Genomic DNA, 13,995 nt, shown 5'->3' with positions numbered 1-13,995 from the left:
CACCCCTTAATAACTTTTATTCCAGTTTATTAGACTTTTGGCTTTGGAAATAATTTCCCTTTGCTGGAAAAAAAAATGACTTGTCCTGAAATCCCTTCTATGCACAGTTTACTATATGAATTTACTTTTCATTCATAAGTGCAGTACAGATACTTTGGCATACAGCACCCAGATGTGAGAGACTATCAGCTGATCAGTCATTTGACTCTCAGGTTTTTGTGTAGCATTGCAAAGGGCAGCAGCCTTAGCAGGTTTCTCTTTGTGTATGTGGATGGATGTGATTGAGTCTGTGAATGTGGAGTTAGAATCCAGCTATTATACTGTTTTTTGGAAAACCTGTATAGTTATGGAATTTTGGAATATCACTCAATGGAACTGTGGCTACTACACAGCTTTTAATGACTATCTTTTTCTAGCTTACCCTTTGTGTCTTTTATTTTGGGTTGCCATAATAACCCAGGCTTATTTGTCTGAATTCATGTGCATGAACCTCGGAGACCAGCTATGTTTTGTCAGCTTCTTTTGGGATAGGGTGTCCAGTACTGTAGGCTTCAAAGAAATCACCCCTTAAATAGCTGTGTACAATATCATTCACCTCCATAGATTTTAATGAATTGCTTTCTCAAATATGAATTATACCTGGTCTTGCACCAGCCATAATCTCCTTAGGCTCATGACTCAGCAGGGCTTGGCGTATTTAGCCCTGCCTCTTGCAATACTTGATGCCTTGTCATTAAGTCTTCTTGGCTCTCTGCTTAGCTTTGTTTTGCCTTGTCTTGCTCTGTGGCCTCAAGGCCTTCCAACTCTACCTTGCTTAGTCCTGCGGGCCTTCCAGCTCTGTCGTGACTAGTCCTGTGGCCTCTGGGCCTTCTGTCTTGACTAGCCTGTGGCCTCCAGGCCTTAGTATCTCCCTTCCAAGCCTCCAGACTTTATGCTTAGTGGCCTACAGGCCTTCTGAACCACTGCCTTCGGGCCTCCATGCTTTTTGTTCTGTTCTGTCTTGTCCTTGTCCTGTCCTTGACTGTCTTATCTAGTTTTATCCTACCTTTCCTAGTCCAGTCCCTGGTATCTGTTCCCTGTATTGCCAGTGCCTTGCCTTGTCCCAGCCTGTTCAACCTAGTTCCACATGTGCCCAGCCCTTGTCTCCAGTCCTGCCTTGCTTCGGTATTCAGTCATTGCCTCCAATCTGTATCTCCAAGTTCCAGCCTGCACCTTGATTCCAGCCTCAGCCTTCCGGCCGCCAGAACCTGCGGGGGAGGCAGCTTGTCTAGGTGGAAGATCTGTTCTGCCTTGCCTTGAAGTCCTGAGCTGCTCCTGTAGGGGTTCCCCAACCCTAGCCGGACTCTAAATTGTGACACAAATGCTAGTAAGTTCTATCAGGTCTTCATCTTCAAGCCATCTTAATTTTATCAGGTCTCCAACCAGTTTCCTACAACACTGAACTTCAGATTAGAACTCCTGAGCCGTTTTATATGAATCATTTCTCACACCCTTTCCCCCTTTCTCTCTTACTCACTCACTCTTACCAGCTAACACAATCACTCTGTATCTGAATTAGCCAGTAGCAGGATAACTAGGCAAAAATGCATGTTATTGTTCCATTTCCCCTTTCTGTTGTGAAAGCCACCATGCAGATCAAGAACTTGAAATAGGTAGCCAGAATTCACACCCCAGAGGTAGCTGTATACATTACGTAAGTATTATAATTGCAAAGCACAAAGGGATCCAGATGGTATTTATAATGCATTGTAATCCTGCATGTCAAAATCTGACAACTCTGTAGACTCATTTGGTGAACTGCATCACAGGAAGGGGACTTTTAAGAAGGAGAAAATGAGAAAAAGGTAATATTTTTGTTTTCAAAAGGAGAGTTTTCAACTCTGTGTAACTTCAAATTATAAATGCTGGTATTGTTGGTATTGCTACTGGAAAGACATGAGTGGGTTTTTTTTCTCCTGCACCTCTTGCATCCCCAAATCTGTTCTGTTCCTTTTCCCCCAATTAGAATAACGATTAGTGCTGGTGGAATGGAGTCCTGGGGTTGATGAAGTCTAAATACCTCCCCCATATGCCCTTTGAAGAGGGTAATCACTTCTGTCTAATGACCCAACTTGAAAAGGTCACCAGTTTCTGTCTCAGTTCTGTATGCTGGGGATTTTTAAGTAGCTGTCACTTATTGCTGCCTTTAGCAAAAGGAGTTTTCTCCGCACTGGAAAAACTGATGGAGTGGGGTGAAATGACACTAAAAAGAAAGAGAGAGAGAACGAGTGGAGAATGGTAATTTTTTTCAAATCCGTTGCTTGTTGATTTTTAATAAAGAAGTGAAACATGCTTTGTAGAGTTTCCCATTAGAGTACAATATGTTTTTTGTCTTGTGAATTGCTGAATTAGAACTAATAGTGAGTATAATGCCAACATCCCACAAAGTATTACTGCTAATAAATGTCTGCCTGACTCGCTGTCACTGACATTAAATAAAAGCCACCTCTGATGTTGCAGCAACTACAAATTGGAGCAAGATAGAGAGGTTCACCAGTGAAATTTTCACAGAGTCCGTGGGGCAAAGAAAGGAAACCCCCAAGGCTTGCAGGCTGTTGGATGGTTTTGGTTTAGTACCCAATTTATAAGTAACTACAACACTAAAAAAAAAAAAAAAAATGCCCATCACATCAATGGATACCCTAGGCTAGCATAATCCCTGACATAGAGCATCCCACAACAGGAGCAGATTGATTAATGGACCGAGCAACAAGTATGCTTGACTTTGGGGCAAGGGTAGTAATCAGTATAGTGCTACACACTTTAGTGCAGGAGTCGGCAATATTTTTTGACAAAGTACCGATCTCTGCCTGAGGAGGTCGGGGGTGTCCCCCCCCCCCCCCAGCAAAATTATACCGCCACTGGGGATTGGAGAAATGATAAATAATCCTTTTGTCTGGAGGGTGGTCCAAGGAGATCATGCTGCTTCCAGGCCCTGTGCGCCAACCCACACCATTCTGATTGGCACACAACTTCTCCCACCCGTGTCACTATAAAATTGTCTATTGATCACCATCATCATCTTCGTCATTTTTCTTACACACGTTTCCAGCTAAAGAGCTCAAAGTTTTAAAGAGCAGCAAGTTAGAATCTACACAATATGATATATCCATGCAACAAGGCAACAGGGTTAGCAACTGAAATCTGAACAAGGTACAATTTTGTAAAGGCATTTCGAGCCCTGGATACCGTAATTTAACATCTGAAATAAAGCACAGAGACAGTGAAAGTGACTGAGGGCAGTTCTGTTACATGTCAGTGTCCGTCGTTTTAGAGAGCAGGGTGCAGTTTGCGAAATGGGCTCTGTTTCAGCTTCTAGTCTGAACGCTGCTTCAAAGAGCCATGTTTTTAATAGTTTTCTAAGATTAGCAGGGACAGGGCTAGGGTGATGTTTAGTGACAGTGAGTCCCATAGGGTTGGAACTGATCCTGCAAAGGTTTTTTTTCTTTGGTGCTTGTGAGGTGCAGTTCCTTAGGTGTTGGTACAACTCGGTAGGCTTGCAGCAAAGAATGCAGAGAATGGGACAGCGTAGAAAGTGTGAGATGACAGCCGAGGTAGAGCAGTGCAAAGCCTTCAGGGCCTTAAAAGTCAGCATCAGGATTTTGAACTTGGCTCGAAAGAGTATCAGAAGTCAGTGTGCAGGTTTTAGGTTAGAAGTTTTTTGTATTCAACATATGAGCTGCAGCATTGTAAATGAGTTTTAGGTACCAGTTGAGTTATTTTTTTTAGATTTCAGTGTACAGAGAGTTGCAGTGGGTCCAGATGGGAAACTACACATGCCTGGATGACAGTGACAGAGACAGGGCCATCTAAAAAGAGACAGAGATGGCATAGTTGGCATAATTGAAAGAATACAGATTTAGCTATTGCTAGCACTTGAGATTCCATAGTGCACTTAGAATTCAGTAGGAATCACAAGTTATGAACTTGATGACTAAAAGGAAGGGCTGTCCCTTCAAGGATCATCTTGGTAGTTAAGAAGCCTGGGTGATTTTTGCCTATCCACAGTACTTCTGTATTTTTTGGATTTAGGCATGGCCAGGTGTAGATCTTTCCCAGGCATTCACGTAGGTTAGCAAGTGATTGTTTGTATGTATATCATCCATATATGTGTAGTAGGTGATCTGAAAGTCTGTGATGAATAGCTTTAGAAAGGCCATGTAAATATTGAATAATGCTGGTGATAAAATATACCATAGAACCTTGTGGATCTCCACAATGGAGGGAATGAGAGTGTGATAATGTTATCCCCAGATAGATGGGTGTGGGAGTGGTTCTCGAGGAAGGATTTGAATCAGGCTAACCCTGGGCTTGTGAGTTTTAAGCTTCTATAAGTAAGCAATTAAGATTTTGTAGTCAACAGTGTCAAAAAGTACTGAAAGGTCAAGGTGTATCAACAGGACTGCTTATCCATGATGCATGCAGAGTTCATCAACAGTGCTTACTAGTAAAGTCCCAGTACTAAAATGCAGCCTGAATCCTGACTGATGATCAGATCGCTGTATTAGTACAGCTTTTTATTTTATTTATTTATTTTAAAGACTTGTATTCTGCATCCTCCAATATATTTGTTCAGTGCTGATTACAACAGGGGACAGCCTTAAAACACATCCATGTTAAAATGATTTTGTCTAGAAATGGAAGGTTCAAGACTAATCAGTAGTTACTAGGGATGTGCATTTGTTTGAAACATAGACAATGTCAATGACACATTGTCGTTTCATGTAGTTTTCAAAAATGAAATGATAGAAAAAACCACAAAAGTTTGTGTTTTCCTTCTATAGTTTTTAGTGCATGCTCTTTTTGAAATGTAAAAAACTGGAAAATACGATAAAACAACAACGAAAATTGACCCCCAAAGACATGATACGAAACAACATTTTTTGGACAGCATCCCTCTAGTTAGTTACTCAGCTCGCTGGGGTTCAGTTTGGTTTTTAAGGTGGGTCTGACTATTACTTAAGCAATCTGGCAAGTGTCCTTCAGCCAATGATACATAAATAATGGGTTGAAGATCGTTGAGAAATCCTGATTTGGCATGTTTGGCTAGCCAAAATCCTTTCAGCAAGTTGTAGGTTTTATATTGGATGGAAGGGCATCTATGTCTTCCTCTAGTAAATGGCAAAAGGTGGAGAAATGATGGGTGGATGGGCCTGATGGACTGGTGGTAGGTTCTCTCTGGTCTCAGAATCCAGCTCTGTCCGGATGAGTGTGATTTTTTTTCTGGGAAGTATTTTGCTAGCTTGTTACGGTGTGCCTCAGATGCCATGGTAATGGAGTAAAAGGGGAAGGTTCTATTAGCTTATTTACCATCTGAAATAAACTTTGGGTGAACTCTTTGCTTGATTAATAGTTTTTCAGAAGTAGGCTGTCTTGATCTCAGGGATGACTTTATGGTAGGGTGCGCCTCATATCATCTGCAGTCATTCCTATCTGACTGCAGTGCTGATTCCCACCACTTTTGTTCCCGCTTTCTTCCAGCTTGTTTTAGTTCCTTTGGATCTGGTGTAAACTAAGGAGTAAATTTAGGGGTTTTGAGATTTTCTCAGGTGCTATGACATTAATAGCTATTTTGAGTTCCATGTTCCAGGATTCATATAGTGAGGTGGAGATGGCAGTGGTGGGATGTGAGCTAGAGATCGGCTTATTAGTGGGGATTCTGGGTTTATATGCTTGGCTGGTCTAACCAACTTTGTGGATTTGGCATTCCTGATTTTCCTAGACAGAGGCTGCTGTAATTCGAAGAGAGCTATTTGATGGTCTGATCAGAAAGTTGGGTGATCTGCATGTTGACAATGCATAATTCTAGAAGCAGAGATAGTGGGGCAGTTACCAGGTCTAGTATGTGACCCATGTCACAAGTCAGTTTTGTCAACTACTTGGGTCAGGCCTAGGGCCTCTACCAAGTTTAGAAGGTCATGCATGGTGTCTAGATTTTGATCATTCACTGAGTTTGGAAGCTTCTCAGGATAAGAGTCCTGGGGAGTTCCAGTATTAATTATGATGTTACAGCCCTCGTGTGACATACATGCTAGGATTTACCAATCTTTGCTTTAGAAGTATATTTAAGTAGATTGATAGCCTGGGTTTGGGATGCAGATATCTATTTCTTAGGGTACAGTATAGAGGCAGGATTACAAGGGACTTCAGAAATTACAACTGGAATCACTTTCTGTTGAAAAGCTAAAAATAGGTCAGCGTGCACATCTGTGCATTTCAGTGTCCAGACCTGTGGGTTATGATATACACGTGCTGTGGTAGGTGAATACAAGCAAGGGCATGTAATGCCAGCTGTACCTGCTGCTGGTTTGCCATGGTCTGCTGTGGGAAACCACGGCTTTCGGCAGTGGGTTCTATATGTTTGTGTGTATTGATCTGCCCTGCAGTTATTTGTATGGGTACAGGCACTAAAATACGTCCAATTTCTGCTTTATTGCTTTACAATGGTTGTTTAGTGGTCTGTGCCGGATGCGGTCACATCTGTTAGAGCTGTGTTTACTTTGAGAATTGATTGGCAGGAAATGCTTGTTTGAGTGTATATACCTATATAATGTGTGTGCGCGCGTTTTACCGTAGTATTGGCATTTTTGTCTCTGTAAGAGTGCAGATGAGCAGCTGTGCATTGGTGTATGCTTGTGAGAGGGGGAGCCTCTTCCAGCCCTCAGCGCTGCTGGCAGGAGCCACTTTCTCTTCCTTCTTTCTTTACCTCTGCCCAGGCCTAATTGGCCTTAATGGTTAGGAAATCCAGACCTGGCTTTCCCATGCACAGTCCTGAGCCCCAGAGCCAGCACACCGTGTGTACATTTGAGTTTGAGCGTGTGCATACTGTAGTATGTTATCATATGTGACCCACTGTACTTGTACCTCTTGAGGGCAGATTTGGGATCTCGGGCAAAAAGGCAGTTTATATTTCAGGGCAGAGCTGTTGTGACTTTGTTAGCCCGGGTATCTCTCTGCACTGGTTTCCAGCTCATTTCAGCTCTCTCCTTTTCCCTGCAGGATGAAAATGACAATCCACCCGTGTTCAGTCGGTCATCTTACATCATCACGGTCCTGGAGGACATCATGGCAGGTACAAGAATGCTCCCCAGCGCCTTCAGCCAAGAATATTTTTTTTTCTGAAAATAGACACTACACTGAAATATAATATAACACAAGATAGTATGCACAGTAGAAGCAGACTATGAAGATTCCTTCCTTGGTAAGACAGTTACAAAATTTAAGCAATCATGCCTGCGTCTGGTCTACACATTTTCCAAAAATAGATTTGTAGATCTTCTGAAAAAGACTTTTAATTAAAACCTGCTGCAGATCGTTGGCAAACTCCATAGTAGATTTCTGCCATCCTGCTGCAGATTCCACTGCAACAAGCAGCATTTTGAACTTAAAAACAAAACTGTGGCTTTGACTGGAGGGAAATCTGTAGATATCAGCTGAAGCAAACCAGAGAAGACGAGCATGCTTTGCTTCCAGGCGGAATACATTTGCACATCCCTATTTTCCAGACTTCATTTAATTTTCTTTCTCAGGTGAGCTTTAAACCAGTTTAAAGCTGAACAACACATCTTCTTCAGTCTTTAGCTATCTTTGCATGCATATGAAACCGTTTCGAAACTGGTTTCAATTGCATTTCTATGGAAAATTGTATGAGGACTGTACTGCAAGTAGATATTTCCTAGCAGTTAATGCCAAGCAGGAAGAATGCTGGGAGATCATATTTATGGATATAGCCACTTAAAAGGGCATACTCATGAACTAATCTTGTTTTTTGTTGGTGGTTTAGGAATGTAAGTGTGAAATATGTCCTTGTTCAGCTGCTCTTCTGTGAAAAAGAAGGTCCCCTATGTCCAGGCTGGTTCCTCCACCCCCCCGGATTGAAAAGGAAGGCCCAGCAAGGCTGCCTGAACCCATCCCATGTTCTCAGGGGGCAGAGGACCATGCGAGATCAACTGGCAGCATTTTACAAGGTGGAGCTGGTAGAGCAGGAGCCAGGCAGCCATCCTCCTTCGCTCCCTTCAACTGTTGCTGAGCTGTGGATGGAGTAGACAGAAAGGTCCCAGCCCAAGGGAAGAGAGGGGGGACATGGGAGAGGTTCAGGGAGCATGAGAGGATTCTTCCTTTGTAGTGTAAAGGTGGGGGGGTTGCAGGGACACGGTGGCCCACATTGGGCAATGCTACAACATTAAATAATTGGAAAGTTAATTTAAATTGCATCAATGTGATTTGCGTTAGCCCAATTTTAATATTAATGAGCTGCTCTGCATGCATTAATATGTATTGCATTAGTCCACGTTAACTACATGTTAAGGTTAACGTGGACTAATGTACAAGTGGTTAAGGCCCATGCAGCATTAATGTGTATTTAACATGTGTTAACTCTGCGTTAGCTTTGACACAGCTTAATACATGGTCCCCTAGATGTGGAACATAATGGCACCTCTTTTCAGCAAATATATTAGCAATTAGGAGCATTTATAAATTGACTAACATGGCTCTACATAACTTATATTCGAAGTGACCTCCGACTGCTCTTTATGTTAACAATTAGGCATCAGTTAAAGTCAACTCCAGTGCATATTTCCTGTCCACCTTAATGTAATTGAAGACTTGTGTTGAAAGCGTGTCAGCCATGGAGATGGGTTGACGTATAATGTTATGTTTATAAGGCAGCATTCTAAATTGTTGGCGCAGTCCAAAAATACCTGGGGACACTGTCGCTAAGCCGCAGTGTACAACCTGTTTAGAAAAATTATTGTGCTCTAAACCAAGGCCTAGGCTTCTCTGTGAAAGCAGATTATGCAGTTTTTACTATATGATATGTCACTGCTTCTGTTCACAAATCAGCACTAAGCGGGGACTCGTGCCACTTACCAGGAAGGTTTGGCAGCTGAAAGCTTAATTTGTTTTCCACGAAGCATAGGGCTCCTTGGTATTAGTACGCATGCTGTAAGTTATCAGATGTCTTACCCCCTAAGGAATTTGGTGCACGTGGAATTCGTGCAGCAGGCTTGTACGTGCTGAAAGACAGGGGAATGCTCTGGATATGTGGTATCCTGCAGGGGAATGCTCTGGATATGCTCTGGATATGGTACATATGTGCTAGAGGATGCAAAGTTTGTCATAATTGATAACAGTCATAGTTGACTATTGGATATAACATTGGTGATCTTAAAGTGTCAACCTGATCAATAATGCCTGCCCTTTCTGCATTGGTAGAATTGGCGTTAGCTGAATAATATTTCCAACTGACACGGCCAGCTGCCTTAAGTTTGACAGTTTCCCCCCCCCCCCCCCCCATCCCACCCCTTTGGAATTTGATTCTGTTTGTCTAACTTGATATATTTATAAACAAAGAAAATATGATTTAGATCTTACCGCTGTGATGTGCAACTGGTAAGGATAATGGACTCCGTGAGTAGTTACCAAAGCTTCAGGATGAACTTGGGAGGAAATATCACATAGCACTCGACAGGAGTCGATTCTCCAGCTGCCACTGTACAGTGTTTTCAATAACAATTTGAAGAATGAAACGGAGAGCTCCCCTCTGAAATCTGCAGATGATCCTGAGCTGGGTAGTCATTTGGAGGAAAGGGTTAGAATTTAAAAGACATCTGGGCAATTTACAGACCTGGAAAGAAATGTAAAAAAAAAAAAAAAAAAAGAAAACCAACGAGAAATACAAATTACATGGACTAGAATGGAAAATAAAATGCAGAGATATAATTTGGGGAAAAGACTGGCTTAGCAGTGGCACTGCAGGAAAGGCGACACGGGTTATAAGTCAGGGCCCCCCACATTACTGTGTTTCTGCAACCACAGCAAACGAGGCACAGTTTACTTCCCAGGCCTTATCTTTGGCCAGTGACCACCAGCAATCTGCTGTCTTGCTCCCCCCTTCGGTATCCATGCTCACTCCCTCACTTCTCTTGCTGCTGTCCTCCCACTTCCATTCTCTACACCGGTTGAACGGTGGCTGCTGCCCTTTCCTGTCGCCCCGGCTGGCCCTACGCTTTCTTTAGCCCCCACTGCAGAACCTGGCCAGGCACCCGCTGCTGCTTCTTCCCTCTCGGTGCCAGCTTGCAGTAAGGAGATCCCTGTGGCAGGAAGGTCACAGCAGCGGGCCAGAGCAGCAGTGGCTGGCGGATGCGTAGGGTTTTGGGCGGGAGTGGAAGAAAAGACAGTACAAGAGTATTTGGTGCCCTAGGCGAATCTTTTGTTTCATGCACTCCCCACCCCCAACTTACCTATTGGCAGCAGCTCCAGCACAGCACTCCCTTCTCTGGCAGTATTGGCTTTCCCCCCTCTGGCACTAATGTTGGTGGGAGTTTGCTCCCCCTTCCCCAAAGGTTTGACGCTTTAGTCCACCACCTTGTTTTCCTAACGGAAACGCCGGCCCTGAGTGGGAAGTGTCTGTAAACAAATTGAATGACAGGCAGGGGAGGGGAAAGGATAAGACCGGGTAAAGGAAGGCCAAAAGACAGCCTTAGAAACTGGATGTGTAAGAGACTGGCAGAGAGGAGAGGAGGGAAGGACAGAGGTTTTAGGGGTGAAGCAGTGGGAAGAAGGAACGAGAGGCTGGGAGAGTCAGGGCAAAGAGTTTGGAGGGATGAAAACAGTGGAGAAAATGGAGGAGGGATAGGGAGAGACGATAGGCATGTGAAGCTCCAAGAAAGGAAGAGTGCAGGAGATATCAGAAGAGAGAGAGAGAGAGAGAAGGAAGAAGAGACAAGGAGAAAAGGATAGATTGGAGGCAGGCAAGAAAGAGGCACCTCTTGGAGGTGACGGTGGGTGTCGTAAGTGAGCACCAATAGATAAGAAAAGAAATGTGAGAACAGAAGGCCAAAAAAAACTAAAAATGGCGAAAAGGAAAAATGAGAACTCAAGAAAGTTTAGAACATTATTACATTTTTTTTTAAAGGAAAATAATTTTGCAGAATTTTCTAACATGCCGCAGAAATTTACCCTGATCCGCTGCAGTAAACTGTGGGCCATAGAAGGCCACACACACTGAATATGAGTCAACAGTGTAGTCTGTCACAAAGAAAAGTGATCATCCGACCGGAATATAGTAATGTTCTCACATTACCTAATAATTGATAGGGCCATTGCTGGCGTATTATGTCTCATTCTGAGCTCCCCACTTAGGTTGAAATATGTGGGTTTATTAAGTATGGAAAAGAGAAGACGGGGTGGGGGAGTGAGGTTAAATTGAAAACTCATTTCAAATACCAAAAGTGGGGTGACAGTGGGTGCAGCGAGCAGTTATCTATCTCTGCTGGGATTAAAAGAAGTAATGGGATAAAACCAGTAGTGTAGGTTTAGTTTACACATTAGGAAGAGATTTCTAACTGTCAGGATAATTAAGCACTGAGACAATGTAGGCAGAGAGGTGGTGACTGTCATGGGAGGTTTTTTTTTTAAGATACACTTGGGGAACCTGTCCAATAGCAGAGGTCCATCGCAATCCCGTTTTCCTGCTGTTTCATGTTTGCCAGTGTCGACAGCTCGGTGTTGCAAACTGCTGGTTCATGTTCTCTTTTCCTACCTGTTGCTTTATATGTTGTTTTTTCATGAGGTGTTCATCTCTCTCTCTTCCAGGAGCTACAGTGCTGTTCCTGAATGCCACGGATCGGGACCGGTCCAGAGAATATGGACAGGATTCAATTATTTACTCATTGGATGGATCTCCTCAGTTTCGGATCAATGCTCGCTCAGGTGCGCTGCTGGCTATGGCCATTTCATAACCAGCACCCCACAGATACACCAGGGAAGGCATGCACCACAGAATCTAAACCAGGAAAAGTGTGCACGTGCATGAGTTATATATTAGTGCTTAAAGGGTATATGTTAAAAACAATTTTTCAATAATGTTAGATCTTGTGCAGAAACATTGAAAAAGGGAAAATAGCCATTTACACAATTGGACCAGTATTATCCTGAAAACTAACACCACCACCATGAGCAACCTCTCTGTTCACCAGAAAATTGTCCAGCTGGGCTATATCTACTACCTTGATATTGAAGCATACATTTACAGGCACATTTCTAAGGCCAGTAAAGTTTTAAGTTTGGACGCTATTCTAGTGACACCAGCGGCACGCCATGAGTACACATATCCCTCTTCCAGGAGACTCAGACCGAGAAACAAGAAGGGAGACCCCTCGCCCAGGGACAATACAAAGAAAGAAAATCATTCTTTCCCCCAAAAAAAGGATCCACACCCTGGGGAAGGAGTCTGTGAAGAGAGCTAGCCAGGTGTCCCTGCCCGCCGGACTGTGACATACCTCCAGAGGTGGGGGGTTATGTACAAATCTTTGGATTACTATACATTAACGCTCAAACAAGCCTTTCCCAATGGAAAGAAAGCTATAGAACTAGGGGTCACAGCTTGAAGCTACAAGGAAGCCATGTGGGCAACGACATCAGAAAATAGTTCTTCACTGAAATGGTGGTGATGCTTGGAATGCCGTCCTGGAACAAGTGGTGGAAACAAAAACAGCAGCAGAATTCAAAAAAGCAGGGGATAAACACAGAGGATCCCTTATTGGCAAGAGTAAGATGGAAACAAAACACTGGGGTAACCTGCCAGGGCTGGATTTACAAAACAGGTGACAATAGGCAATGGTGGGGGGGATGGGGACACTTGGAAATCATTAAAGGGTATGGGGGGGGTATCCTCCCTCCAGAATTAATGGAGGGTGTAGAGGGGAGGGGAGTTGCCCCTAGAAATCATTGAGGGGAAGGTGGCTGTACCCCCCCTTTCCCCCAAAACTCAGAGGGTGCAAGGTCCCTGCCCAGGTCTTACCCCCTCCCTTTGTTGTCCCACTGCACATCTCCCCTCACCTCAGGCCTACAACCCTTTCCAGGTCCTGACCTATCCGCACTGCAGCAAGAACTTCCTGTAAACAAATGCATGGCCTGGGCACGCTTTCAGCAGACCCCCCCCCTGTGGTGCTCCACCCCCCTGCTACAGCACGGGTTTCCTGTTACAGGGGCAGCTCATGCAAGGGGTGGAGCACCGCGGGGGTCTGTTGGGAGCGTGCACCTGCCAGTGCAAAGGCCCCAGGTTATTTAAGGGGAGTTCTTGCCGTGGAGAGTAGACCTGAAAGGAGAAAGGGTTAGCTTGCAGGCCTGGATGGCGGCAGCATTGGCAATCGCCTACACCGAAATCCAGGCCTGGGTTCAGCCCCAAACTACAACTAAAAGGACTGTTGTATTGTGCACAGAGCAGCAATTATAACCCTAAGCAGAAAGCGCAAGGGAAACCTGCACAGGGTGGCATTTACAGCACTGACCAAAAAGCACGAGGGTAATCTGCATGGAAACAGAAAGCACGGAGGTAACCTGAACAGGGCGGAAGTTTCAACCTTAAACAGGACGCATGGGGTAATTTGCACGGAGCAGCATTTGCAACTGTGATCACAGGATTCAAGAAAAGGAAGCAGGAAGAATGGCTGTAAATGCCCCCTCTGGCAGAGAATAGGTGTCTCATGGGCTGAAAGAGCCGTCCTATCCCGTAATGCCTCTTTAGGTGCCGGTGTTTCTGAGGCCGTCTTGTTGCTCTGGTGGATGTGATCTGGACGGGAGGGGGGCCCTCCTGCTTTTCTTTCTGCACCGACCAGCCTGTCAACAGACTGTAAAGAAATAACTGCTTTCCGTAGGAGTTGCAGATTCAAATGAGGCAAACCTGCTCTGGCAAGGTGTGTGCTTAATTGAAAGTAATTTAGCGGACAAGGGGCGAGATCCATCATTACGACATTTAATGTTTAAAGCCTTTTTAAAAGCTTTAGGTGGTTTTTTTTTTCAGCTTTTGAAATATAATTGAAGGCATAGAAGTTCTGTAGCACATCGATTTGCAAAGAAACTTTTGAGCACTTTCAAGATTTCTGCTCCCCCTCCTCTTAGCATGCCCGGCAATTGGAATCCCTGGGACGGAGCCCGGTCTACAAGATGAGG

The 13,995-nt window shown here is 44.1% G+C and overlaps 1 protein-coding gene across 1 annotated transcript in view; it reads left to right on the top strand.

Annotated features, from left to right (window-relative positions):
- CDH23 (cadherin related 23) overlaps nucleotides 1-13,995 on the top strand; it is a 1,814,588-nt gene that overhangs the window by 1,257,461 nt on the left and 543,132 nt on the right. The window contains exons 18-19 of the mRNA XM_029608940.1: nucleotides 7,039-7,111; nucleotides 11,638-11,754. Of these exons, the coding sequence (XP_029464800.1) occupies nucleotides 7,039-7,111; nucleotides 11,638-11,754 (190 nt within the window). The remainder of the gene's footprint in view (nucleotides 1-7,038; nucleotides 7,112-11,637; nucleotides 11,755-13,995) is intronic.

The sequence above is a fragment of the Rhinatrema bivittatum genome, chromosome 7 (assembly GCF_901001135.1).
Source record: "Rhinatrema bivittatum chromosome 7, aRhiBiv1.1, whole genome shotgun sequence".
NCBI lineage: Eukaryota > Metazoa > Chordata > Amphibia > Gymnophiona > Rhinatrematidae > Rhinatrema > Rhinatrema bivittatum.
The sequence above is the reverse complement of the archived record's forward strand: the minus strand, read 5'-3'. Positions and strand labels throughout refer to the sequence as shown.